The 26,698-nt window shown below is 34.1% G+C and overlaps 14 protein-coding genes across 14 annotated transcripts; 5 read left to right on the forward strand and 9 right to left on the reverse strand.

Moving 5' to 3' along the window:
- Positions 825 to 3,524, reverse strand: BMR1_03g03730 (conserved Plasmodium protein, unknown function; the record flags this gene model as incomplete). Its single annotated transcript, XM_021482187.1, has 6 exons — positions 825 to 882; positions 904 to 1,076; positions 1,098 to 1,268; positions 1,291 to 1,915; positions 1,936 to 2,273; positions 2,298 to 3,524. The coding sequence occupies 6 exons, from the start codon at positions 3,522 to 3,524 to the stop codon at positions 825 to 827; spliced, it is 2,592 nt and encodes an 863-aa protein (XP_021338734.1).
- Positions 3,525 to 3,704: 180 nt separating this feature from the next.
- BMR1_03g03735 (UTP14, U3 small nucleolar RNA-associated protein 14) lies at positions 3,705 to 5,676 on the reverse strand (the record flags this gene model as incomplete). Its single annotated transcript, XM_012793904.1, has 2 exons — positions 3,705 to 4,010; positions 4,099 to 5,676. 2 exons carry the CDS (start codon positions 5,674 to 5,676, stop codon positions 3,705 to 3,707), a joined length of 1,884 nt encoding a protein of 627 aa, XP_012649358.1.
- BMR1_03g03740 (transcriptional adapter 2-alpha) lies at positions 5,909 to 7,997 on the forward strand (the record flags this gene model as incomplete). Its single annotated transcript, XM_021482188.1, has 7 exons — positions 5,909 to 6,427; positions 6,702 to 6,809; positions 6,832 to 6,904; positions 6,927 to 7,173; positions 7,194 to 7,413; positions 7,435 to 7,623; positions 7,698 to 7,997. 7 exons carry the CDS (start codon positions 5,909 to 5,911, stop codon positions 7,995 to 7,997), a joined length of 1,656 nt encoding a protein of 551 aa, XP_021338735.1.
- Positions 7,998 to 8,349: 352 nt separating this feature from the next.
- On the reverse strand, positions 8,350 to 9,672 carry BMR1_03g03745 (hypothetical protein; the record flags this gene model as incomplete). Its single annotated transcript, XM_012793906.1, has 1 exon — positions 8,350 to 9,672. One exon carries the CDS (start codon positions 9,670 to 9,672, stop codon positions 8,350 to 8,352), a length of 1,323 nt encoding a protein of 440 aa, XP_012649360.1.
- Positions 9,673 to 9,839: 167 nt separating this feature from the next.
- Positions 9,840 to 10,871, reverse strand: BMR1_03g03750 (cyclin-dependent kinase 7; the record flags this gene model as incomplete). Its single annotated transcript, XM_021482189.1, has 4 exons — positions 9,840 to 9,905; positions 9,928 to 10,004; positions 10,025 to 10,198; positions 10,223 to 10,871. The coding sequence occupies 4 exons, from the start codon at positions 10,869 to 10,871 to the stop codon at positions 9,840 to 9,842; spliced, it is 966 nt and encodes a 321-aa protein (XP_021338736.1).
- Positions 10,872 to 11,684: 813 nt separating this feature from the next.
- BMR1_03g03755 (Ran-binding proteins 9/10 homolog) lies at positions 11,685 to 13,095 on the reverse strand (the record flags this gene model as incomplete). The annotated part of the gene is made up of 6 exons (XM_012793908.1): positions 11,685 to 12,323; positions 12,347 to 12,439; positions 12,461 to 12,579; positions 12,600 to 12,754; positions 12,777 to 12,925; positions 12,946 to 13,095. The coding sequence occupies 6 exons, from the start codon at positions 13,093 to 13,095 to the stop codon at positions 11,685 to 11,687; spliced, it is 1,305 nt and encodes a 434-aa protein (XP_012649362.1).
- BMR1_03g03760 (conserved Plasmodium protein, unknown function) lies at positions 13,221 to 13,638 on the forward strand (the record flags this gene model as incomplete). Its single annotated transcript, XM_021482190.1, has 3 exons — positions 13,221 to 13,411; positions 13,432 to 13,493; positions 13,514 to 13,638. 3 exons carry the CDS (start codon positions 13,221 to 13,223, stop codon positions 13,636 to 13,638), a joined length of 378 nt encoding a protein of 125 aa, XP_021338737.1.
- BMR1_03g03765 (Ankyrin repeats (3 copies)) lies at positions 14,514 to 15,902 on the forward strand (the record flags this gene model as incomplete). The annotated part of the gene is made up of 1 exon (XM_012793910.1): positions 14,514 to 15,902. One exon carries the CDS (start codon positions 14,514 to 14,516, stop codon positions 15,900 to 15,902), a length of 1,389 nt encoding a protein of 462 aa, XP_012649364.1.
- BMR1_03g03770 (phosphomannomutase) lies at positions 16,457 to 17,392 on the reverse strand (the record flags this gene model as incomplete). Its single annotated transcript, XM_021482192.1, is given in 8 exon segments — positions 16,457 to 16,585; positions 16,609 to 16,686; positions 16,712 to 16,775; positions 16,830 to 16,973; positions 16,995 to 17,086; positions 17,106 to 17,182; positions 17,203 to 17,314; positions 17,336 to 17,392. 8 exon segments carry the CDS (start codon positions 17,390 to 17,392, stop codon positions 16,457 to 16,459), a joined length of 753 nt encoding a protein of 250 aa, XP_021338738.1.
- Positions 17,868 to 19,004, forward strand: BMR1_03g03775 (Protein YIPF7; the record flags this gene model as incomplete). The annotated part of the gene is made up of 7 exons (XM_021482193.1): positions 17,868 to 17,934; positions 17,955 to 18,407; positions 18,429 to 18,489; positions 18,510 to 18,591; positions 18,613 to 18,800; positions 18,822 to 18,897; positions 18,918 to 19,004. The coding sequence occupies 7 exons, from the start codon at positions 17,868 to 17,870 to the stop codon at positions 19,002 to 19,004; spliced, it is 1,014 nt and encodes a 337-aa protein (XP_021338739.1).
- A 182-nt stretch (positions 19,005 to 19,186) lies between these two features.
- On the reverse strand, positions 19,187 to 20,509 carry BMR1_03g03780 (Gcd10p family; the record flags this gene model as incomplete). Its single annotated transcript, XM_021482194.1, has 5 exons — positions 19,187 to 19,639; positions 19,662 to 19,911; positions 19,933 to 20,016; positions 20,037 to 20,411; positions 20,433 to 20,509. 5 exons carry the CDS (start codon positions 20,507 to 20,509, stop codon positions 19,187 to 19,189), a joined length of 1,239 nt encoding a protein of 412 aa, XP_021338740.1.
- A 405-nt stretch (positions 20,510 to 20,914) lies between these two features.
- Positions 20,915 to 22,184, reverse strand: BMR1_03g03785 (metabolite/drug transporter, putative; the record flags this gene model as incomplete). The annotated part of the gene is made up of 4 exons (XM_021482195.1): positions 20,915 to 21,879; positions 21,900 to 22,023; positions 22,045 to 22,141; positions 22,162 to 22,184. 4 exons carry the CDS (start codon positions 22,182 to 22,184, stop codon positions 20,915 to 20,917), a joined length of 1,209 nt encoding a protein of 402 aa, XP_021338741.1.
- On the forward strand, positions 22,384 to 22,722 carry BMR1_03g03786 (conserved Plasmodium protein, unknown function; the record flags this gene model as incomplete). The annotated part of the gene is made up of 4 exons (XM_021482196.1): positions 22,384 to 22,414; positions 22,437 to 22,497; positions 22,519 to 22,594; positions 22,615 to 22,722. 4 exons carry the CDS (start codon positions 22,384 to 22,386, stop codon positions 22,720 to 22,722), a joined length of 276 nt encoding a protein of 91 aa, XP_021338742.1.
- Positions 22,723 to 22,739: 17 nt separating this feature from the next.
- On the reverse strand, positions 22,740 to 26,673 carry BMR1_03g03790 (pre-mRNA-processing factor 6; the record flags this gene model as incomplete). The annotated part of the gene is made up of 11 exons (XM_021482197.1): positions 22,740 to 22,829; positions 22,851 to 22,909; positions 22,930 to 23,176; positions 23,199 to 23,687; positions 23,709 to 23,939; positions 23,962 to 24,177; positions 24,961 to 25,695; positions 25,720 to 26,096; positions 26,119 to 26,177; positions 26,200 to 26,511; positions 26,534 to 26,673. The coding sequence occupies 11 exons, from the start codon at positions 26,671 to 26,673 to the stop codon at positions 22,740 to 22,742; spliced, it is 2,955 nt and encodes a 984-aa protein (XP_021338743.1).
- Between the last annotated feature and the right edge of the window lie 25 nt (positions 26,674 to 26,698).

The raw sequence follows: 26,698 nt of genomic DNA on the forward strand, positions 1-26,698 counted from the left end.
ACTGTATCAATAAAAAGACTACGATGCACAGTATTTGTATTTCATAATTTAAAAACTTAAGAGCATTGATTACGACGTACTTTGAGGCAAAATTAATATGACACATCGAATTTCAAATATCAAAACTTATTTATTTAGTTTACACAATATATAAATTCGTACTCATTTTATGTTTTAAAAACATGGTGTCGTATATATGTTGTTATATAATGGGAATCGCAATATCCATAAATATGTAGATGGCGTTATATAACATAACACGAATCAAAGTTCACACACAAACACAATTATGGTAGAAATCACACTTTTACAAGCATTTTCATGTTATTAAACTCAATAATATACAAATTGACCCCTACAATGAGCTTCTCATACCATACACCAAAACAATTAATTCATCACTAGAATATACTATTGCTTAGTAACAGTAAAAATTAAGTACATCAGGGCGATTTGTAAGACAATCAAACAATTTGTTTAGTTCATTCGGAATCTGGTCCCAGCATACCAGATGAAACACTTGAATGCGAATGTTACAGGTATAATTGCAAGCGCCGTGACCATATAATAGCACTTTTCAATGTAATTCATACCAAAACCAAATCTTTTAATGTATAACCGACCAAAAGTATCAGAGTCGATCTGCTCACCTTCGAACAATGGGTATGTCGGACAATATGTAGATGTAGCGCATAAGTAGCAGATGTGTAGTGTTTTTAGGATAAAAATGCATATTAAAATTGATGTTAAGATAAGGGTTAGCCCTACAATTTTATTGCCGAAATTCATAAAATTATACTCAAACGTTGATCACTGTCACTAGATTAGGTTATGGTGCCCATGTACACTATATCCCAGTTCCTCTTCCCCAAATACCAAGCCCTAAGTCGACGCATTAATTACCTAGTGCGATAATAAGGTTTCAAATGAGCTGTCTCAAATTTTACAACATCATCAATCACTAATAACTTTTGAATGTATATGTCATCCTCTACAAATATCCCCTGCCGTAAGCCTTCAGTATCTATTTTACCAATATGTATAGTGAATGGAGGTTCCCTCACAAGTATCTTGTACTAATTTAACATCAATTTTACCTCTACGCCGAGCATTTCATGTGCATTCTTAATCTTGGCCATAGATACTGGGTCCACTATATATGATAGATCTGGCAAGTCATCTGATCGCTTCAAAAATTGTAAAATTGGATGAGATAAAGGCAGAGTATTATTAGCAGTTACTTCACATCGAATCCAGCAAGCTATGACCTATATAATGACTGCTATATACCTTAATTAGATGCTTATGATAATCATTCCTAATTGCAGTATTATGTGTTATGATTTTTTGGCAAAGGCTGCTAATTACTTGTGAATCAGGCGTAAAACCTATACAATGAGAATACCATAAACATGGTATTGACTCATCTGGCGTTAAATTCTTACAGTGCTCCATTATTATATCTTCCAAAATCCCCACTAACTTATTTTGTTGATTATCCATAGTATGTGTTAATGTGTTAGCAACAATTGACACAATCACTGGCAAGTGTTTAGACTCCAAATAAATTTTATTATTAATCAATATATCATATATCATCTGTTGTGATTGTGGCAGTGTAATTGATAGATTGGCAAGAGATTGCAAAAATTTCAGCACATCAGTAAAATGGATCTTCACAAGCATGTTTGGGTCATTGACAATTTTTTTAAGCGCTTCTTTTACTATTTCATTGTCAAATACTTTACAATTGTCTTCTATAATAAAACTTTCATTACCACATTTGTGAAATAGATAGATTTGTGGGATTAAAGTCAAGAACCTTGGATTACATTCTGATATCTGATTAACTCTATTTCCATTAAGAATGCTATCAAACAACAGCGGTATTTTTATTTGCAATGCCATACAATCGCTAAATGACTGATTTCATACCTGGAAATCGAGATTAATTGCTGCAAATTCATCCACTTGGGTTCAATTTCAACCAACCGCGCTATTTGATGCAATAGTGACGGCTGTGGAGAATTTACTTTGGCCAATGAGCTTGATGCTTGTACCAGGAGCTGCGACTTTTTAAGGCAGGGCAAATTCTTTTGGAGGTAAATACTTAGACGGTCAAACAAAGCCATTTTTCTAATAGTAATCCTTTCAAGGGCAATAATACAATCACATATCATTTCAGGCTCCCAATTGAAGGTCAAAGTCTGCGGTATATTCCTCATCATCCATTTAAAACTAGTGTTTTCGCAGGTATCTAAGAATGCAAATGTCTAAATAATTAATATACCGCTTACAATTAGTGCTTTTATTTGGTACCCATATTTCATCCTTGGTACATGCTTCCAAATTTCCAAGCCAAATCTCCTGATAAGGTCAGTATCTTTGATATCGAACATGTAATACATTTCAGCAATATCTACCAAATTGTAATAACGGTATTCATGTAAATAATATGGTAAATTTTCAGATAATATACGCACAAGTTTTGAATTTCTTAGACTAAAATATTTTAGCCGTTTCAATGGTTTGTTGTTATTATGCGAGTAAGTACCTTTATCAATATATTTTACTGGTCTCATCCCTAGAGACTTGTGCTCAAGTACTTTCAACAATTTCATTTTACATCTATCACCAACTCCATTGGATTCAATTTTATGGGTTAACAAATTTATATGATCTTTGCTCCAACAAGTACCATGGACAGTTGCATAGTGGTCATTTATATCATAACCCAGACACTTAACCAACCATCGTGCCAAATTTCCAATTTGATCCTGGTCAAACATAGTAAAATTATCGCTAATTCGCTCGACAATGTAATTGAACAGCCTTTCGTCAAATAATGCATGCTTGTGATATACTATTACTAGTTTAAACAAGTCACATTCTGATATATATATTTTTGAAGTTAATAATTCGATCAACTGTTGATAAAATGGAGTGGATAATATGTCTTCAATGCAATGATTATTTAGGTTTAAATATGATTGAATAAGCAAAACCAAATTATGTTCATTGATTACAGATTCTAGATGATTTGATAACTGATTAAATAATGAAATGATTGTGTCATTACAATGTAATTTTATGTGAGATTGGTCAATTGAAATAACTAACTTTAATAATTCGATAGGGGTTACAAAAGCAAGTATGCGCGGTAATTGTTCCAGTAAATTGATAAAATCCTTCTTGTACCTATGACTACTAGGAAAATAGCCTATGTGTTGTAGACTAGTGGAAAGTTTGGTAACCATCAAATGGATGTCTAAATTAGCAGTTATTTCAGCATTTTTCAAGGATATTCCTCCCAATTTTATTGTTGAACAGATGGATGTATCTTGATCAGGGATTTGTTTAGTTATTGAATTGAATGAATGAATAACATCGTCAAAATCGTTGATAGCAGTGGGATTAGAGCCGATAGAAGTGTTATTATTTTTCAATTTTTTACTTAAATAAATGTTTTTACTGACAATATGCCAGGGAGGAGGAATCCGTCTGAAGATTCGCCTAGGTTTCATATACACTCATCGCATCCATGACCATCCTATGCATAATATATCAATGATGTAGTTATATAATATGCCTTAGCATATTATATAGTGTCATATACGGTGTGAAAAGGTGCTGATTTAATATACTAAAATTATGATATATTGTAAAAATTTTATTTGAATCTCATTATAATCATGTACAATTGGTCACAAACGTGCCAACGTACGCTGCGCCCTTGAAGCCTTACCAAATGCACGCAACAGCGAGTCCACCTCTTTCCTATTGACAATATTCTTCTTTTGAATCGGAATGATTATATTCCCAACCTTGATCTCAATCTTTGGCTGGATTAATCTTTTATGGGCTTTAGCCGTATTCCACTCCGGACCTAAAGGTCTATCCAAAATGTTGTTAAATGTTTTGCTGTCAGAGTGTGGGTAAGGTAGGGCTTTTATTGTATACTTTGTCAATTTGTCCATGTCGTTCACCGTTTTAACGCGCACCCGTCGTTTCTATGTGAATTACATGGTATTATAATAGAATTTGGAAAAATTCAAAAAAATAAAAATTGGGTTTTACCATAATGTTAAATTTACGCACCTTACGATTTTGATCTTGATTTGTTTTATATTGATTCGTCTTACTGATCCATCTATTCCAACCTGATGCTTGAAACTGATTAGATCCCTCTTCCTCACTATCAGTAAGAAGCTGCTCTTCATTGCCAGTGAATATTTCACAAGCTAGTTCGTTGTTTTTCGTAGGAATAGCATTTAATAGCTTGTCTAATCCCCTTTTCTGATTGACAATATCTTCCACAGTATTATTTTTTGCATCGTTTTTATTTCCATTTACTCCACAAGTGATTGGTGTTTTAACTGAATTTATAATTTCATTTCGATTATTTTCAACTGTTTCAGCATTGTTTAATGTGATATATTTCCTTATACTACTGAATTTATCTTCAACATCACCGCACTCTGTAACTTCACTTTTAGGGTTTACTTCGCAATCACTATTTATTTCATTATTCTCGGCACCAGAATGATCAGAATTTGAATGTGATTGTAACTTCTCTCGAGCTCTTTTCATGAATTTCATATTATAAACCTTGGGATGCATAGTATTCATTTCATTGGCATTCGCATCATATGAGTCATTGTCACTATTGTCCGATTGATCGCAATCAGAATCGCTATCCGAGTCTGAATCATTTTTTTTAGCAAGTGAAATGATGTTCTTTTCGTAATCATTTAGGGATTGAGATTGTCTAGAAGCTATGGCACGAGCTTCTTTACCCCCATACCGAATGGCCATTTTGGCCCACTTGTTTTGTGCTTCCCTCTTTCTTAATAGTCTGCGTTCCGCTGCCTTTATTTCTATTTCATATTTAATCTGCTTAGCTAGCTCCGGATCTTCTACTTCTACGCGTGATAATAGTTTTTCTTGGAGAAATTCTTTACCCTTGCGTTTTACCCGATGCCAATTCTTGCTTTTAATGCGATTCATCTGTTTGTTTTTCATATTTTGCCTATGAACTATAGATTTATTTGAATATTTTGTGGAGGTAATAGAGTTGGAATCATTCTGTAAACCGTATATTTGTGAATTTTGTTGATATAACAGCTTGACATTCGCCTCAGCCTGCGCCAATTCCTTTTCAAAGTCATTAATGGGTGTGATCGTTGAGGTTAGTAATTGAGGATTAACCTCAAATGGAGCTGGTTTTCCATATGTAATTGTCTCCTTAAGTTCATTAGACGAGATTTGTGGTACCCACGATTCTACCTCTTTGGCTATAGTTTGGTATGCTGCTTGGCGGTAATATTTTCTTTGCTGATGTTCCAGTAATGGTTTAACGACTTCCTTCTCTTTCTTATCAATACTATTATATAGATTAGCTATTTGAGTGTTTTTCCCACCAAAACCACCCAAAGTAACAAATAACCCATCGATATCGATGTCCTCGGCACCACTCAGGTTATTAAGGAAATTACTATTTTCGTAACAATAATCCTTATCACCAACTTTGATGATTTCTCCATCTATATCACTAGTATCATTATCCATTGCATCGGAAGCTATTGATATGGCGTCATTTTCGTCTTTTGGGTAGTCAATCAAATATTTGGTGAAGTCACCCGACGAGTTGTGTTGACTGCGATATTTTTTACTCATATTTTAAGCATAATAGGTTAAATTTACACTAAATTAGTTATGATTATGGTGCTATATAAATTTGTGTCATATATAAATTGACCTGTAGGGCTACTAGTGCATATATCGACACTATTTATTTATATTCACATGCATACAGTTTATGAAGTATTAATTTATATCTAAATATTTTGTGGTTATATGTTTTTTTGTATTCTATTCGGAATATTTGTGACTATGCTTGACTAGTAACATGAGCGGGAATAACATAGAAGGGAAGTCTACTGGCATCAAATCATCCCAAAATGTCACAATTCCAAATCAATTTCAAAATAACAGTTCTTCTGAGAGCAATATTAAATCTATGGGAATAAAATCAAAACAATCACCCTCAAATATACTCTCTAGCGCTAGTAACTGTGGCGATGATAAAAACAACCCTAGTACCGGAAAGGATTCAGGTGTCAAGGCTATGGGACCATATGAACAGTGCAACATATGCGGGAGACTTTGCGATCGTGCGGGACATATTCAGTGTGCAGAATGTGAAAACTTTCACATATGTCTGACTTGTTTCTGCAGTGGTTCTGAAAAGCCATCTAACCAATCCACCGCTTTTGTACCTACTGATAATGTTTATAAACACAAAAATAACCACAAATACATACCAATTGGGGTTAACAATATGCCCTTATTCACTATAGACTGGACCTCTGAGCAGGAGCTGTTGCTGCTGGAGGGGTTAAGTAAGTATGGCTTGGGTAATTGGAAGGTAGGCACTCACTATTATATTAAAATTTTCAAAAACTAGTGTACCACTAATATTTCCATCATTAATGTTATGTATATTCTATTTTTGGAGTGAAAATCCAAATAATTAGAATCTATTCATTCATCTATTATTAAAAACATGAATTTACCACATAAAAAATCTTTTTACTTAAGTCAATTACACACAAGAATGTCACTTATTATGGGTTAATATTCTTGTTAAAATTTCAATTCGCACAATTTCCCCTATTATCATACATAACTTTCTTACATAGCAAATATCGGAACTTGTTAACATATCCAACGGGTATCCAAAATCTGCAAGCAACTGCCAGAAGCACTACTACGAGGTCTACATAAATTCAGCCAATCCGCCATTACCTGTAATCGTAAATAATAATTTAGGATCTCAACAGTATAATACTGCCAGATAAAAATCAACCGCCGCCTCCATGCTCCCCCATCGACGAGTGCACGGGTATAAAATTCACATCATTCAGACTCAACTATAGCGTCACCAGAAACTACAACACACTCAAACACTAATAAACCTCAAACATTTGGTTACTGGCCATTGAGAGGCGATTTTGACGTGGAGTATGACAATGATGCAGAACTTATTCTTGCAGATATGGAATTCCGTGACGATGACACACCGCAGCAAAAGGAACTGAAGCTTAAAGTCATTGAGATATATAATTCTAAGCTTGATGAGAGGATTTACCGTAAGCGGATCATTATTGAAAGGTACATATACAATGACCTAGGGGTCTGCTAGATTCTAAAAGTACGCAGCAGAGGGAAAAGAAATTGACAAGTGAGGAAAGGGAACTGTATAATATTTTACGTCCATTCAACCGATTTCACTCACCCGAATCCCATGAGCAACTCATTCAACTCCTGGTCCAAGAGCGCAAAATTAGATCTAGGTTGTATCAGTTACTGCTATGGAAATCCTTAGGCCTGGAATCAATTCAAGACGTATATGTATGTAAATTGTTGACAAAGGAATATGAATATGATAGAGCAACTAAAAGAAGACATTTTGAAAATGAATCTAGGATTATAACCTCCATTGCGGTTAGGGATAAGAATGCTAGGACGAAGAGCAATGTAAAGAAGGAAACAGCAACAAGCGTTGTGACAACAGAATTGGATGCAAAGGCCAAAATAATTTCTGAGTGTCTAGAAGAGAAGGTTTGTTTATTTTATATGATTAATTTTGGTTTTAATATTGCCCAAATTAAAATCCTTTATAATTTCTTATTTAGGAGATTGAATTTTGTAATACTTATGGGATCCCTCCTATAGTATTTTTCATGGCTAAACGAGTGCTGTTAGAAGAAATCGCCACCAATCCCTTAATTTCAATTGATCAAAATTGTAAATCACTAGACTTGGATGTCACTAAACATGGCAGATTGTTCGATTTTATCCTAAATTTAACGCCGCACGCCCCCTATCAAAATTCTGAGCTAGAACCAATCGTAGATTTATCAGCGCTTCCATTGAATAACAAGGGGAAGATAGACTCAAAATATATTGCATCTGAAATTTTACCTCCTAGTTAATACTTTTATATTAGTTGAAAAAGCAGTGGATAATACCAATAGAATTGATTTTTTAATCGTTCAACTAGTGTAATTTAATAAAAACCCCATTACATAGTTTTTGTTGCAACGATTAAGTTAAAGCGTTAATTTATCTTTATGAATTCTTCATTAATTTTCTAAAAAATTCGATTTCTATCGAAATTTCAAAACATTATATGCAATTTAGAACTAATCAATATGTGAACAAATTATAGTCAATTATTGCAAGGTTTGTTTTAAATTTATGAATAAAATTACAGGATTTCAAAATTGGGTATGGATATAAATTCCAAACGATAATAAATAAAGTGCGAAAAATATTGTTATGCGATTATAATGTACCATGATTGCTACAATTTGTGTGCGATAATTTGAATACCTCAGCTAATTTTTTAGCTCCCTCTATACCATAACGATTGAAACTAAAACATCTTTTTTTAATTTTACCATTAGAACGGTATCTACATACAATACATTTGGATCTCTTATCATTAGTCACCGTGATGCATTGCCTATCCATATTTAAATGTTTAGAGTTAATTTCCTTTTGCAATTGAGCATACTTTTCAGCACATTTTTTTTTTTGCCTATCAATACCAGTAGTGTTATCACTTATCATTATATCATCATCCGATTTAATCGTGTTGATGCCAAAGTATTTAATAGGTATAACTGGGTCTTCAGCTCCAATTAATTTTTGAATATAACTTCTACGTCTGTAAAATGAGGATCTGTTAATTGCTAGTAGAGTGACATATTCTTTAACCGGCAAAGGGATTGAGAGTTTGTATAGTGCAATGTGGATTGCGATTGCTAAAGTAATTTTAGATAAACATCCATATTTCCGCCATTCACTAGCGAAAATATCATCAACAAATTGCAAATTTGTGTCCAGCATCTGAAACCTATGCAAAATATCAACTGTATTATCAACGATCAATTTATTATGTTCAGAAATAAAGTTGCTAAATGTTGTAGAATTTATTGCCACTTTATTTTCCAGCGTAAGGGTTTTATTACAAATTAATTGCGTGAGGAATGATTTTGGACTAAATGTATCGTTATTAACAATTTTAACATATTCAGAATATCTATTGGATATCAATTGGTTAATTAAATTGGATATAAGTGATTGAAGACTTTGTGAATGAATTTTTACATTTAATTGGAGTGATACTTCAGAAATTACTTTAGCAAATTTCTTAGTGACAGTTGATAATCCCAAACGATTGACTATATCATCTAGAAATATTGAAGCCCCGGAATTTCGCTTCTGAATGTAGTAAAGCGAGCCAATTAAAAGAAGAAAATATTGGCGATTGTTGGCAATCTTCCTCCTAGCTCTTCTCCTTTCATGTAACATTTTGCGCAAAAAGCTATCATCTGAAATGTTGAGTTGATTACAAACCTTCTTCCATTCCAGGGATAATTTGCTCTTGTCAAATAGTATAGGCCTTAACCCATTGTCTTTAACTAATTGCAACGAATATTCATCTAAGTGAGAGTCTATTGCATTAGATGTGATTTGACCACAGGTTAAACATGTGAGTTCTGAACCAGAAATGAGATTGATATTGGTAGAATTGCAATTATCACACTGACGATTGTCATTAACATAATCTTCAAGCACAGCAGCGGCACTAATCCAAGCCATGACAGAATTCAACTATTGGATTAAATGTTTAATATATCAACAAATTAACTAATTAAATAATATCATACAATTAGCATACGAACGAATTAACCTGGTGGTAGATTATCCATAATACTAGACTGCCCCAGTATACACAATATGAATAGGTTCCTCAACACTAAAAAGTATTATATGGGTAATTGGCTCGGCTTGCAGGGCAATTGAGCTGTTGTAAAATATTCATGCTTTAGTGCCTATTTGAATAGCATTGATTACTTCTGTGGCCGTTATACGTTCATGAGGATTTAGCTTAATCAAACGCTGTAACAAATCCTTTGCTTGCAAATTCAAAGCTGAGTAAGATTCATGTTACTTGGTACAAAGTGTTCAATTTCTTTGCCACGAGAGAAAGAGTATTCGGTGTAATATGGCAGCCTTTTAGCTTCTGGCCAGTTTTCTTCACTAGGCGTACCAGTTATTTTGTATATTTTACTTAGCTGATCTATCTCATTTACGCCGGGAAATAAAGGGTGCCCAGTTATCATTTCTACGTCAAAATTGATTGATTTACCGGCGAATATACAACCTACACTCCAAATATCACAAGCTGTATGATAACAATCAGCCCCTAGTAATAACTCTGGAGGCCGATACCAAAGGGTAACAACTTTGTGTGTCATTTTTTCAGGCCTTTGATAGTTTGTTGAAGCATCAGGAGGTAGAATTGTCTGTCTAGAAAGGCCAAAATCCGCCAATTTGCATATACCCTCAGCAGAGATAAATATGTTACCAGTAGATAAATCTCTGTGGGCAAATGAATATTTATGCAGGTATTCCAGTCCTAGGAGTATTTGGTAAAGTATACATTTGATATGAGATTCTTGTAATCTCACTTTGGAAGTGATGATTGCCTTGAGGTCCGTCTTCATGAGGTCCATTACAATGTTTATGAAGTCTCCATCCCGATAAATTGCGATAATACCCATCAGATTCTCGTGTTTTAGCTCCATCATAATCTTAACCTCTCTAATAGTTGTTAAGTGAATTCCTACCATACCAATGTAGCTCTTATTCAACCCCTCAGAAGGTATACTGGCCATAACCTTCTTGATGGCAACCTTTTTGTTTAGCAGCCTGTCAAATCCTTCGACTACCTTGCCATAAGTACCTTCTCCTAGGTGGGAGTCGAGGATTTCGAATCTTTGGTGTGGATCATCCATCCCCGTATAGATTATGTGGCTTCATAGTACTTATATAAGACGTTCCTATTCAATTATTTAATAGTTATGTTTTAAACCAGATATTTGACTAAATACAATTTAAATTCTAATATACTTATATATATTATTTGTGTAATTTAGATTATTATTTGTACTAGTACGACTTGTCTAATTGTTATGATTTCTGATTGTTTATACTCATATCGTATTTATTTATGCATTTGCTAATTTACAGTTTTTAAATGTTTCAATAACGTTTATTGATTAGTTATAATGAATATTTATATGTCATAATTGATTTCACACTATATTATTATAATAGTATATAGTTCCTATCTGAGATTCCTTTTCAATATACAATCTACATCAGATATTTAGTATTCTGGATTAATGTGATAAAATTTATATTATTTTATAACAATTTTTATAGTGATTCTTATACTATCCATTTAGAATAATTATTATTTTCAATAAACCCAATGTATTTTTTGATGTTACAATTTAATTGATTATAGATCATCAAATGAAATATTAGTAACACAACAATCTATTTACATAATAAGATTTAGTCATACCTTTTTCATATATCAAACACATTGACACAATTAAACAATATTTACGCACACAGATCAAATATATATATATATATATATATTGTCTTTAAATAATTAATAAATAGTATTTAACATACAAAATTATTATTTAAGACGACCCATTTGATTGAATATTCTATTATTTAATGAAATACATGGAATAAAATTATTTACTTAAGTGGTCCAATAAACAATTTAATATAAAAACGCAGGTTATATGTTATATGCGAAAAATATCTTGTAGATTCTTTGGTATAAACACTGGGCCCTTATTATTATTCTGTTCCCGTTGCATAGCACGCAGTACAGATAAGTTTTGGATTATTGTGCAAAGACCTGGTTTCTTCTTAACTCCCAGATGCTCTAAAATGGCCTCATTCACAGAATTACAAGTGTGATTTCTCCTCTTGCAGCCCACTTCCCAACTCAAAGTACATTTTTCAATATTTTCATAGGCAAATAATCCGCAGGATCTTTCCAATACTTCCTTAATCTCCTTAGGTGCATCTTTGTAAAGGAATGGAGTTAGGTGTTCCTGGGACCAATTAATTGCTTTGTCAATAAATCCATTTTTGACCAATTCAATCATATGTTGTGTATACAATAATAGCGTTGTAGTTGAAAAATTGTTCAATATTTGCGGATAATTGCTATTTATAATTTCAATTGCCCCTAAAATATTGCCATTCAGTATGGATTGGGAAATATCACTTCTTACACCAATTGTTGACAACTGAATTTCGATATCTCTATCTGTAAGATAAAACTCTTGTATATATTGAGAACTCTTATCATCACTCATTTTGCTATCATCAAAATTTGTCTCGTTATTGAAAATATTCAATGTCTCATTGTATCCCTAAATTAGTAATTAGGGGTTACCTTGTATATGAGATAACATCTGACAATATGATCAAGTTGATCCTTATCAACAGTATGTACCTCCATCGCTTTATGGTCATTATCAATTTCTGTCTGATATTAATACTTAGTTACTTGATAAAGTGAAAAAATATCGTATTGGAAAGGGCCAGAAAAATTGACCTTAACCTTCTCATCCACATTCAATCCTATAGTGGGATAGTTTTCAGATTGTCCTATGTTTCCAGCATAACCTAAATCACTTGCAAAGTACCAATAAATACGCCATTTTTAGTAAAAAAATATGATTTATTGATATAATTCATTCCCACACCTATAACATCACCCTTGGTGTACGTTGGACCAAAAGACTCCGGTCTTATTGTTCCGCACAGCTTCATCCCATCTTCTGCCTTGTAACCAATTGAACTATGTATTATTTAATGCTTACCCTTGTTCCGATCCGGGTACTTTGTTTAAATGATAATTTGGAGGAGTAAACCCAACGACTACTTTGCAGTGCGAGCCACATTCAAGAACTTCTATTTCAAAATAGTACAAAACGCAATTGGTAGGTGCAAAAATGTTAGATTTGACTGACTAGATGAAAATAAACAAACCCCTGGATCAGTGTGAATTCCGCGGCCAATATATTCCGCAGTTAAATTATCGTGATGGATCTTTATATATTGTTGGTAAGTCGTAGTATTTAGACATGTAGGTATTGGTTCACTCCCATATAATTTGTTATACATGCACGATGATTCCATCCTGACAATAGCTATCCCACAACCCAGTATATATACATTGCCCCTTTAACACAGCTATACCACTTATAGTTTATACCTGCATTTTAAATATAGTTGTGAGCTTTAAATTTAGATCTTACTATGCTATGGTTAAAAGTTCTGATTTGACAAAAAATGAACTGATCCACATTCTGGCAACTTCAAAAAATTCCAAGGAAAAAAATCGTGCCTTCAAGTTACTCAAAAAATTTGAACCAAACCCCAAAAAACACTTGGATAGCACATTTAAGTACGGTTGTGCTCAGCAAAAAACGTACAAAATTGTCCAATCTTACGTGTGAGTTACAGTTCATTTAGTTGTTGGAGATGTGATAAAGCTAAACAGGCTGTTGTTAAGTGTTTCTGGAAAACATCGGAAGGTATATCATCTTTCACTTAGGTGTAAAAATCATATGCAATACCTGTTATTTGAATATGACACAATATCTTGATATCGCTAGGGCAAAGAAGGAAACTCCTGGATTAACTAAGAATATAAGGCCTTATGATGGAGTTATCACTTAACTAGTTATAAATTGTATGCCATCGACAATTCAGATCAAGGAAATAGTAACTATTATATTGATCACATATTTATATTTGTTTAGCAATTTTATTGTCAACATATTACAGCAGACTTATTAGTTATCGAATATTATGTCGATCATTATTGAATCACACATAATTGCACAATTATGCCAATTATAGTTTAATTCATGAATTTAGGAGTAAACTAGAAAACTTTTGCAAACCCGTATGCTAAATCGTTTGTTTTTTTGTCTATTTTTTGGTTTTTCTTAAAAGTGACATGTGAAATTCTAGCTTATATATGGATGAATATATATATATATATACATTTAAAATAAAAAAATTTATATAAAATTAAAATAATTTATAATAAACGATTAAAGAACAATATTCCACCTAATCTCTAATGTCAAATCATTATATATTGACTATACCATAGCATTACGTAATTAAAAATTTAATGCATCATTATAAATTTTGAAAAATATATAAACTATATTAATCATTCACACGAACTAACAGTACAATTTGTAGATGTGTCATAGACAATGCACAGGAACATTTGATAACAAGTACAAAAATTAGTAATATGAGTAAACATGACAATAATAGTTTAAACATTCACTATTTACCTATATATTGATAATAAACAGTATGACAACTAATGGTAAATAAGATAAATATTTGTTATATGTATTGTTACGGTCATAAAAAAAGGGGAAGAGAATTAATGAGAAATTTTGCAGCGTTTTCATAAAATACGTGTTAAAAATTGATCTGATTAACATATTAATTTAGTGCATATAAGTATTAGAAGATTGATAAACAATGCGATATGGTTGTGCGATAATAATGGTGGGGTCCCTCACTCTATGTCGCTTTACAGCGAGGAGTATAGCAACCATCCTCTAGTCGTGTCACTTTCAATCGGGGGAGTAGAAGGGATTACGGAAGTTTTGAGAAGGGATTTTTATTGTTACCACAAAGATTATCCGAATGCTCAAAAGTTTCCAGACTTTCTAATAGATCGCAATACTCGGATCACTCCATTATATCAGTTAACGCAGAGGAAGAATGAACAAGAAGCCTTAGAAATTGCTAGGTTACTGATTGAAGAATTTTTGCTCTGCAATCCTGGCCATTTGGACTTGATAGGCCAATCCTGCCTATTCTATGCAGCACGTGATGGCTATGCAAAATTATGTCAATATTTGTGCAAAAGTGGAGCTGATGTCAAGCAGGCAGATAATTTGGGTCAAACATGTCTATTTTACGCAGCAAGGGAAGGTCATGTTGAGGTACTCAAAGTGCTAATTGACTTGGGCGCAGATATCAACGCCCAAGATAATAATAAACAAACATGTCTATTCTATGCATGCAGAGATGGTAGATTTGAAGCAGTTAAGTTTTTACTGGATAAAAACATAAACTATGCCCACAAGGACACTCAACGTCGCAGTGCTTTGACATTTGCCAGATCTAAAAACCATTCCGCTATTGTAAATCTGCTGAAGCAACATATGGCAGAGACAACTAATATAAATATGAGTTCTGGATCTATTGATCATTCGAAGACTAATAAGACTACAATCTCACAATCGGGAATCCCCGTATCTTGGTCTTCCAGTGATGTTGCCGTTAAATATGACGAGAGTACAGTAGATTCTGAGGGGAAGAAGAGATATCGCTTACAGTATAAACCATTTGATAACGATCCTAATTTATGGCTCGATGCGCCGCTGGTTAAAATTATTGAATTTGAACGCAGATTTCCACACTTGGCTAATTGGCCCAAAACGGCTAACTTACCCACAGCTATTAGAAATCCATTTATCAAACAATGGTACTCAGCCGCGACACTTATTATTCAAAATTTGAGTAAATACGATGGAGGACATATATTTGAAAGGCTTGTTGATGCTAAGAAACAGAATTGCCCAGACTATTACGACGTGATAAAATCACCTATGTCTTTCAGCTGCATCAAAGCCAAACTGAAGAAGTCACAGTATGAATCGCCGCAACAATTTCTAAATGACGTACAGCTTGTCTTTGACAATTGCCACACTTATAATAAAACGGGTACCTGGGTTGCATTAACGGGGAAGGCAATTGAAAAGTACTTCAATAACCAATTGCTGGTGTCTGGATTCAACGATTACGTAGTCAAGCACGAGCAGATTAAGCAACATTTGGAGAATGTAAACACCAGCAATTTGGAATATGACACGCAAATTGTTCAAGCTTGTCATCCTAATTGAACGTATAACTTTTTTTAATGTATACAAGCCAAACTACTGCAATTGCTTAATGATTTTAGCCATGTCACTTTTTTATGTCTTCGTATTGTATATATAAACACACAATATTATTTCCTTTACATTTCAATTTAAACTGCAACTAGTTATTATGCCTGTATAGTTTGTTGGATATGCTATTAGGATATTTCATGACTTGTCTATTTTATCTAATCTATTCTGTTATAATAATTATTTGAAGTACTATCACATCATTATCCATTGACAGTGCTAATGTCCACATATTTCGCATATGGATAATATCTAATAATTGTCTAAATGTATTTTGATATCAAATATTATGTTCATTTAAACATCACATATATTATATTAGGTATTAGTTATAGTTCTCATATTTATTACCACAATCTGTACTTATATACTGATCTTATATCTGATTATATGTAGATATTTATTATTATCTTTATCTTTCGTAAAATTTGGAATGTTTCCGCCTTAAGATTAATACGCATAAACAATCATAATAAGTAATGACAAATACAACTGATTCAGAATAGTTATTGGAGTTGTGATGAATCATCTAGCTGCGTCAACAATTCTTTAAGAATTTTTACAGTATCATTGACGCAAGTAACTGAGTGTCCGATAACACGTTGGTCATTGTATATTGTGTAATCGTTGCCACCCTAAATCATACTGTTGTTAGTACTTGAAAAGTGCTATCACCGAAGAAGTGGATTTGATCAAACTCCTGTAGGAATTTTAAACAATATCTCTTATCCCAGCCCTAAGTAATTATTCATAATACTTACGGTTGGATAGCAGTCAATTGATATTTCACCCCCTATGGAAAATTCGAGACCATGTTTACCAAATCTACATTAGACGGGAAATTTCATCACATATTTGAATTTTGAAAAATCAACCTACTTTTCAATCAACTTCTGTTGTAGATCCTTCCTAATTCCATGTTCCAGATCATATGCTTTGAATAATTGCCGCTGGTCGAAGTCCACCGTTCTGCCACAGGGGCATATATTTATTATTGCCGTACGATAATCAATGAAATTCCCTCTAAATAACTCTAAATTATACCTTTTAACAGGCAATTTTAGTTCAGATATGTACTTCAATGAGTAATCAATTATGGAAGTCAAGATACTCTCTGGCAATTGTTCCGAAATATGCTAAATTATTTTTGATTACTTTTTTGTGAAAAAGTTGACCATCTTTGTAAGAAATCACGCCATTTTCTGGAAACATGTAATTAAATAGCTCAAAAACTATGTGAGCAATTGCTTACGATGACCTATTTGATTAGTTATACGTGTAAAATTTGAACCAGAGACAAATCCCAAATTATAGCCTTTAAATTTTAATTGTTTTAGACAATCAATTAGTTCAGATCCAATGGGCTAAGTTAAATTATAGCTCACTGAAAACCCATGGGTCAGTGTCCCGTCCACGTCAAAAAGATATATCGTTTTAGTCATATACAATTATAGATTTATTACGATTAGTACGATGGTTTATTTGTACAGACGTATCAAATAGGCATTACTAAATATTTATTAGATATTTTAAAAAATATAACAAGTTCACATATTTTAAAGTGACAATTTGATAATTAGTAATGAATTGATGATAATAAATAATTATATTGTGTATAATGTGGAATTTATTATTATTATTACTATTCGAAAACAGAACAAAACAAACTAACTAATCCTCACAATACAGGACATTATTAACGAGCGTATTGTACATAATTTGCGAAACTGTGTGTTGCAGTATTATCTCATAAAACATACAATTAAGTGCACATTTAGGTATAGCGTTATGATATGCTAACACATTAATAATATCCACAAACAATTACCCGAATATATTAGTTATTAGTGTCCCGTAGAATATATGAGTATATAACAAATTAGCCTGTATGTAATACGTTAGGGTGGGGTGATATTAATGAATGTACCCAGATATAGAAAAAGCTCAATTCCAATAACCAATCCATTTGGAAACAAATTTGAGGGTATAATAGTTCACAATTAGGACATGTAGAATTTCCTCCAAATACAACCAAATTCAAATCCGTCGAAGGAACCAATTCTATCTCATCTAACAATGAAAATCTCAGTTTCAATGAATATGCCTCAGCAATACAACAAGGGCTACACATAGACAAATTTGACCAATCAAAACTCAATAATCTTGGTTATGATGAACGTTTCGAGTCATATTCATTGTCAAATAATCCATCTGCTAGAGACCTCCCAGGGATGAAGGCTGAATTTGATAATCACCATCAATATGATTATCAAAATTCTATACCAAATCATTACAATAATTATGGAAATATATATAAACAAATGACGCCACAAATTGTGCCTATGGTTGATCCCAGAGCCAGCTACATAAACCCTACCAATCTACTATCCTCTCTTTTTTCCCCTCCCCCTGTAGCACAAGTATATAATGGTGAATGTGATAGGACATTACTAGAAGGTATACTAATTATTTATATAGAATTGGGGATCGATTTCAACGATGTGTACAATATGCTTAAGAGTGTCATTTTATTTAAAAAGTACCATGCAATTTATGTAGAATGGATCGCAATACATTGAATGAAGCTGATATTTTCGGGCCTATTTGTATATTAATTCTCTTCGGTATTAGTCTTATGCTCGTAATTTTATATTTAATTTAGAGCGGAAGATTAACCTTCAGCTTGCTATATGCCATTGAAGTTTTCGGCAGCATATGCGTCTACATCATCCTAAATTGTTTAAGCCAAGATGTATACATTGATCTCTATACTACAATCTTTATTCTTGGCTATTCTACTTTACCAATTGTACCATTGCCCATATTGTATAATACACTGGGCCGTGTATGGTATGTTACATGCTTATTCAGGATTGGCCTGGGAATAGCTTCATTTCTGACTTGTTTATGCTGGAGCACTGCAATCGCATCTATTTTTTTTGAAACAGTAAGCGAAATTGCATTTAGGTTTTGTACATGAACAATAAGAGATATATGATTGCATATCCAACACTGTTGTTCTTTACCTACTTTTCTTTTGTCGCAATTTTGTGAGTAAAATAAGGAGTTTCGAAATTTTGGATAAAATTTCCAAATTTTAACTGAATTTACTACATTAGTAAATCGCTGCAACCACTTAATTGTTGAAATTTTAGTATAACACTGATACTACCCATATTAAACCAATACTTTAAATCACTAGTCTATAATTAGATAATATAACCTTTAGTGTTGGATTAAACTACGTCAGAAGATATTTTAATAGCAGATAAAATAAATCCCGTACATAACCTGTCCAATTTCATAAATGGATGGGTTCGTCTAGGTAATATTTGATACTCCCGATGAAACAACTCCTCCAATCTTACTTGCACATAATTGCCACTTGATGTCATGCGGGCTTGTTGTACAATAAGGGGTTGTATATGTTGGCAAAATATCACTATTGTACCACTGGGTATCAACAATTTATCACTAACAGCGACAATTTGTTCAACCAGCACATCCACATCTGCATCCTTAATATAAGATATTGTAGCGATAATATTATCTATATACATGTTAGCAGGTACTGCCAGAGTTGGATATAGTAAATTTCGTTTGGGATTTATCCTACTGACATTTTCATCATGGTAGCTTCGCGGTCTTTTTTCAATGTCAATATTTATATTGTTGAGAGAATTGATCAACTAAACTGAGTTATGGACTAACCTCCTTAAGATCGATTGGGTAGAATGTAGGTTGTATAAAATTACATTCATGCAAAATCTTATCACTAACCCCTTTTGCCACTAAGGGATAGATTAAACCATTTGATTCACAAATTGAACTATTGTGAAATAATCTCTGAGCCACCCCCGCCAGAATCAAACCCATTGAATGATCAAACACCATCACTTGGCTATTTGAGGTTAAATTAGCAGAGTAAAGTATGTTTGCTAGATAATCTGGTCGTACAAATCTATGTAAAGTGTGCTATCACCCTATCTTTGAAGGATATCTCATCCAATAGGAATCGCATACGTCGTACAACGTAGCTCGCATGGTCTTAAATGCATTTATATATCTATGTAAGCATGTACATACTTCCTTTTCTTCTTATTAATATATTTTTCACGGGAAAAAATGGGTTTATTACCCAAACTCTTAGAATTATCAGCTATGTGCTTAACCAACTTCATCCCACCATTTGTGACATTACGCCAAATGTCAATTTCAGCTGATGTCAATTGTTGCGATGCATTATCATCATAAATGTTGCGATTATCCCCTACAAACTCAGAATTGTAATAATTTAATACATCTTCAGATGATGAGTACTCGTCAAAGACAAATTCAAACTCATCTTCCTCTATACGATCCACCACCTGCCAGTTTTCACCGTCCCATTCATAACTACAACCCAATTCCGTACCAATTAACAATTTTAACTCCAAAAGTTGTTTGTTAATGTACAATGATCTAAATAAACTGGACGCTGACCTATCAGGCACAACCTTCACAATACGCTTTCCACATCTAAAATCGTAAATTATAATGTTATCTCCCTCCTTTATCATAGTTACCAATCACTAGTGATCAAATTACACTTAAATACATAGGAATTTATGACTCGCTACAATACTACTATTTGTTCTACCAATATGAAATCACTTCATACACTGCATTTGAAAGAAATTTTATATTTTTTTGAATTAAAAGACCCGTACTTTTAGTGCATCAACGAATCATACATACGCGATGCTAAATATACCTAAGCGAGTATGCAAGGTAAATATTAAACACGCATACTCATACCCCACGTTTGATCACCAAATGACTTTTTTATTAATTATTCATGCAATTTCACTGTAATTAGTTAATTATTCCTTACCTTGTCTTAAGAAGGTTGGAAATTTGTTACAATATATCAAAACATATGTAAGCATGTGGATATCATGTGAAAAACCTACTAAAAACTATGATTAATTTTTATGAGTGAGTTCACTCAAAGGATAGCACGTTGCGAATAAAAGTTGGGCTATTGCATAAATAACGCATGTTGCCTTGAAACATATTTCATAGCCATATTTATCTGACACTATCCCACCAAGCAATGTGCTAAAAGCGTTAATAACTTGATTTGTTTCGTAGGACGAGATCCACCACTTGTAATTGTACTTGGTGTTATTTTTCAATAGCACTGACGATATGATTGGGGATGCACAATTTTGCATTGGATAGCGTACTGCATATAAGAATAGGGACAATGTTCGTTCTCTTGAATGCACGAAGCATACCAATAAAATATAACCAATAAACTTTACTATTATAACAAGTAGTATATCGTTCATATACTTCTCCATATGCTTTATAATAGCTGTTAATGTTAATAAAAGAATGGGACTTATGGCCGAGATTAAGCTTTTTTCCGATGGTTTCATTTTAAACATGTCAATCATATACAAAACAAAATATTTGACACTAAGCCCACTGCCAATTGCATAAATAATACGGGTAGCAATTATAATCCAAGGAATGTACCTATTTTTATCGGCAATCTCCGTCTTGTTAATAAGAGCGCTGCTTTCAGTTATGGATGCATATGTCGTACAAATATACGAGTATGCAATGAAGTAAAAATTTACCATAAGAAATTTAATGCTAAGAATGATTTGAGCGACCATAATTACATATTCCACAGTTTCGTTTTTCCAATTATCACCAAAATTGTAATACAAACAGTAAGATATTATATTTCCAATTGACCATGCTACTGCATTTACGTAACTTTCATATATGATAATATCATTGCGTTTTTTTTCTTCCAAACCCTCCAACATATGATATTTTAGCTTAGCATTGATAATTGTGGCGGAGAAAGAAAACACGAATAAGAGTATGTATAATGGTGCCTGTTTGTTATAGATCAGAGAAAAAACTATAATGACTAAGTCACCAGCTTCTTACATGAAGATATATAATGTACAATATTGAAAATTATGGAAATCACATCCACACCCCAGTCTTTAATAAGTGGCGCTAGCAATACACCCAGAGTTCCAACTTTGGAAAAAAATATACCCATACCAACCTATATCAATGAATGATTTACTGAGTAATTGCATTTAAATTTGTTGAAAATTTTTACATCTAACAGAAACGAAAAAAATAGTGACACGTACATAGTGTCAAGGAAGTGGATAGATAGTCTAAATAAACTACCTTTTACATTAGCAACTGATAGAGGTTCATATTGTTATATATTACTATACATCCAAATTTATGTCCTAAACATTAATCCATATTATTACACTGGTCTACGACACTAGTGATAGCCCCCATAGCAGTAGTAGCAGTATAACATCGCAACGCGGCAGCCTCTTGTTATAACACAAGCTTTTATATATGTCAAAACGCTCATGTTTAGTGATATATGGAATAACTCTTTATAATGGGTAAAAAAAAAATTATGCTTCAAGAAAGTAACAAACTGAACTCACACAGCGGCGCCAAAAGTAGGATCTTCATTCGGCGAGAAGATTCTAAGGAAGTACGGATGGGAGGAGTAAGCTTTTGTTCAATTCAGTGGCAAGGGACTGGGCAAATATACTAATGGTACAATTGAACCCATAGTATTACAAGCAAACAGTGGTTGCAGAGGGGTCACTAATAGTTTATTTAGATGGGAGACAATGGCCGTAATGATGACAAGCCAGGGGAGTGGGATGACTGGTGGACTTCAATGTACGACAATATGGCCTCCAAGATCACCATTCGGCCCCGCAACTGATCATATTTATTATCTAATCAATTGATTGACATTACATTCAGTATCTCAGGATCAGTTAGCTTACTGAGCAGGTGTGGATGGTACTCTTGGACAAACGCATATAATTTCTAATTCAATAGTTAGTTTACCTGTGGATAAGACAATTTCCAATTTTTAACCCTTTTGACAACCCGATTCCAGAAATATCCTAAATGCAACATCAATTACCTCGTGTTGGCTGAGCATTGGTGCACCTATTTATTATATCCTTCTGTGATATATCGTTGCCACAGTCTATTTCAAAGGCCATAAAATTTCCCCAAATTGAACCATCACTTCCATCCAATGTCACAGAACGGTCAAACCATTTTCTTGCCTTTGCCACCTTGTTTTCATTCCAAAACAATATAGATGCAGCACATACGACTATTGGATTGTTATTACACTTGTTTAGCGCATCTACAGCTTTTGAATTCTACATAAAATAAGGCACTTACCCTAGACGCCTTTGATTCCAAAAATATAGCTTCTGCCCATAAATAACCCGAGGTAGGACATGCTTGAAGAGCCGAAGACATGGTAAAATTGGCATTTTTTTCATTACCGCAAAGGTTCTCCACTTTCACGGCGTATAGCCAAATTATGTCTATGTAATCGTCATCTCCGGTGTTAGCATCACCTGCGATTTGTTTCATTTTGATCTTTGACATCTCAATAGCAGCTCTAGCTTTGGAGTAATTTTTCTTGGTGACATACCAGTCAATGGCCACTAACCATAGTCTACCACTTGTGGGACAATTTTCACAACCCATGCGCAAATAATGCTCAATTTTACCAGCATCATCATTATATTCCATATACAATTGCGCTGCGATCATGTAAAGCTTGTCAAACTTGTTGAACTGCTGTAATGCATAGTCTACCATCTTAATGGCTGTAGGATAGTCTCCAACTTGCCTCTCCAATTGTACGCTTTGCATCCAGATCTAAATGATTCTAGTGCTTACTTTCTCAGTGGAACAGTGCTTCCTGCCTCTTTCCAAGAGTTTTCGGGTACGCTCTATTTCGTTATTATCCCTCTCAAGTTTAGCAGCGGCGAGGGATATGGCCTCGGAGTTTTCGTTGTAGGCAAATGCAGTGGCTAGAATCTTTCTTGCTCCTGGTACATCACCGCTAATCCATCTATGCTTTGATGCCATGAGCCATAACACTTCTGATTTTGGACACATAGTTACAGCCTAAATTACTAGTTTCATGTACCTTTTGCAGCACTAAATCTACCGATTCTGTTGTACCATATTTCATCTCCATCTCAGCCCACCGCATCCAAATAGATTTCTTTGTTTTTATGTGTTCAGTAGCATTCATAAATATGAATCTGGATGTTTCAATACAACCATGGTCGATACAAGCCTGGGCATCCATTTTCCAAATCCTCTTCTTGTTGATCTCAGTGACACCTATTTCCATTGTCATCTGTATCAGGAAGTAATTTATAAATTAATCGAACGTTAAAAAAATTTTTAACACAAATATTTAACCGGCATATATGAATATGTTATTTAATATACTGGATTGGGGTGTTGCACTAGTCCAAATCGATAAACCAGCGATATAGCCCATATTACCCCTTGCGCCTATGCTAGTGTTTAAACTGCCATAAGCTACTGTAATCACGTATCATAAGTGCGATACAGTACCGCAACTGGATGTCAGTATCAAAGTTAATATGTACTGTTTATAGTGGACTAAATGGTTGTTAGTGAAATTTCATTCATCATAAGACACAAATGAGTCACATAGAAAATTGTATACATTTTGCACAGTAAATTGTGTGCTCTTGTATTTGGTTTATTTGAGAAATATTTCGAAATTTTATCAAATCCCAATATTCAAGCAGAGTGGTCATTTAGTGTTACATGGTCTCGCAGTGTGGTTTTGGAACTAACAACGAAATGTATTGTTCCCAAAAATTTCATAAAAGAGTAAAATAATGTAAGATAAGGCAATTTCAATATATTTAGAGATTTATCAGTACTAAAGCTTATAATATGTAAGATAGAGTTAATAACAGGATGATGCGGGTAAAATTTTAGGTTAAGGAATTGGGGGCTAGAGTAAATATAAAGATACACACGTATGGGAAAACCTTGTCAATAGTTATATTAGGCACTTATGGATATGTATTATGAATAAATTATCAACAACGCATATCATTCTTCATCATCAATCCACATTCATAATTATTATACAGCATACCTTAATTATTGCGTGGCAGGTTTTTAAGAACCCTGACTTTTCACAGTTCTCCGCATGTTCAATCCACGTACTGCGTACATGTAACACGCCTTTTTTGGCCAACACATCCAATGCCCTCTTAATGATTATTTCAACCATGTTATCGTTGCCTTGGGATTCCTCCAACTTGGATGCTGTAATCCAAATATCTGCATTTGTAGGAACGTTCTTCCTAGCTTCATTTAAAACTGATTGTGCTTCACTGTAGCTGCATAAGCGAGCGAGTGCGAGCCATAGATCTACTGAAGTAGGTACACATTCAGTTGCTCTTTTTAGTAGTATATAAGCATTTGTTTCATCTTCCAATGAGACTGCTTCTTTCCATAATTTAACAGAATTGGGGATAAATTCCAATGCTTTACGTAGTATCTTCCTTTTGTTGTCCTTATCGCTCTCGCGATTACAGGCGTCAAGCCATAGTTTAACCGAGTCAGGTATTTTTTGCACAGCTTTAGCCAAAATTGCTTTGGCTGCCTCTGGGGTTTCCAGCCTAGCAGCTTCAAGCCAAACATCCTCGCTTTCTGGGCAATTGATACATCCCTGAGCGATGATCTCCCTTGCAGCGTCCATTTTACCTTCCAATTCTTCCAATCTGGCCGCTGCTATCCACCCTGGCGAATGCTTGGCATTTGTCGTGGTCACAGATTTTAGTAACAGCCTGGCCTTTTTTGTATCTCCCATATCTACTCCTTGTCCCTTGAAATTAGCTTTAAGGCCTACCTGCAAGTTTAGGTTGGTAAGGTAGCCCTTAGGGTCTACCGTAGTTTGGCCAGTGACACTATCTAACATCTTATCCAATCTAGCCGAAAGTACCGTACCCCTTGCCTCACCAAGGTCATTAAGGGAAGGGGTTCGATTCCCAACACTCATTGTACCTGGGGTCATAGCCATAGGGGTTCTCAGTCCAGCATTAATGGGAGTTTTAAGGCCCAAAGGTGTAGCTAACCCTAAGCCAATTGGCGTTTGAGCATTTAACTCACTGATATTGCCCTTTGAGCTAATTAATAACGTATCAGGAGCTGGACTGTAACGAATGACCTGTTTTTTGTTCTTTTTGAGAGATGAATCTGCAACGGTGGGTATTGATTCCCATTCAACTGTGTAACTATTTTTATTTACCAAGTGATATAGTCGATAAGGCGCGCTTAGCTGCATGTAATTGTGATTGGATTGTACTTCTGTGTTAAATTGACAATTTACCTTTTAGATGCTTCTAGCATTTCCTGTTGCAAATCTTTTTCCCTCTGTTTCTTCCTCCTCTGATCCATTCGTTGATCAATGGCGTCGTAGATGTCATCTGCTTCCCGATCGTCATCGTCATATTCAGCATTACGGAATAGTGCCTCGTTATACCCATGGAAGCTGTCGAAATTTGAATCTGACAGATCGTTATTTTCAGCCTCTACAGTACTAGTTCCCGTGGCTACTTCATCACGGGAAACTCCTCCGGCAAATCCAGTTGCTCCTCTCCCCTTACCCGGAATATAACCGGGAGGTGGCATTCCAAATTGGCTATATCAACTATTGTACATACTCCATTTTACCGATTGAATGGATTCCAAAGTCAGCCCTGGTACTAATTGGAGTTGCACCTCTGCCAGTTCCGGGAGTATACGTTTTTGGCGGCTCATAGTTTCCAGGATTAAATTGTCTGGCGCCAGGTAGCAATGACATAATCAACTGTGAACACTACAACAAC

Source organism: Babesia microti, chromosome III (genome assembly GCF_000691945.2).
Source record: "Babesia microti strain RI chromosome III, complete genome".
NCBI classification, from domain to species: Eukaryota; Apicomplexa; class Aconoidasida; order Piroplasmida; family Babesiidae; genus Babesia; species Babesia microti.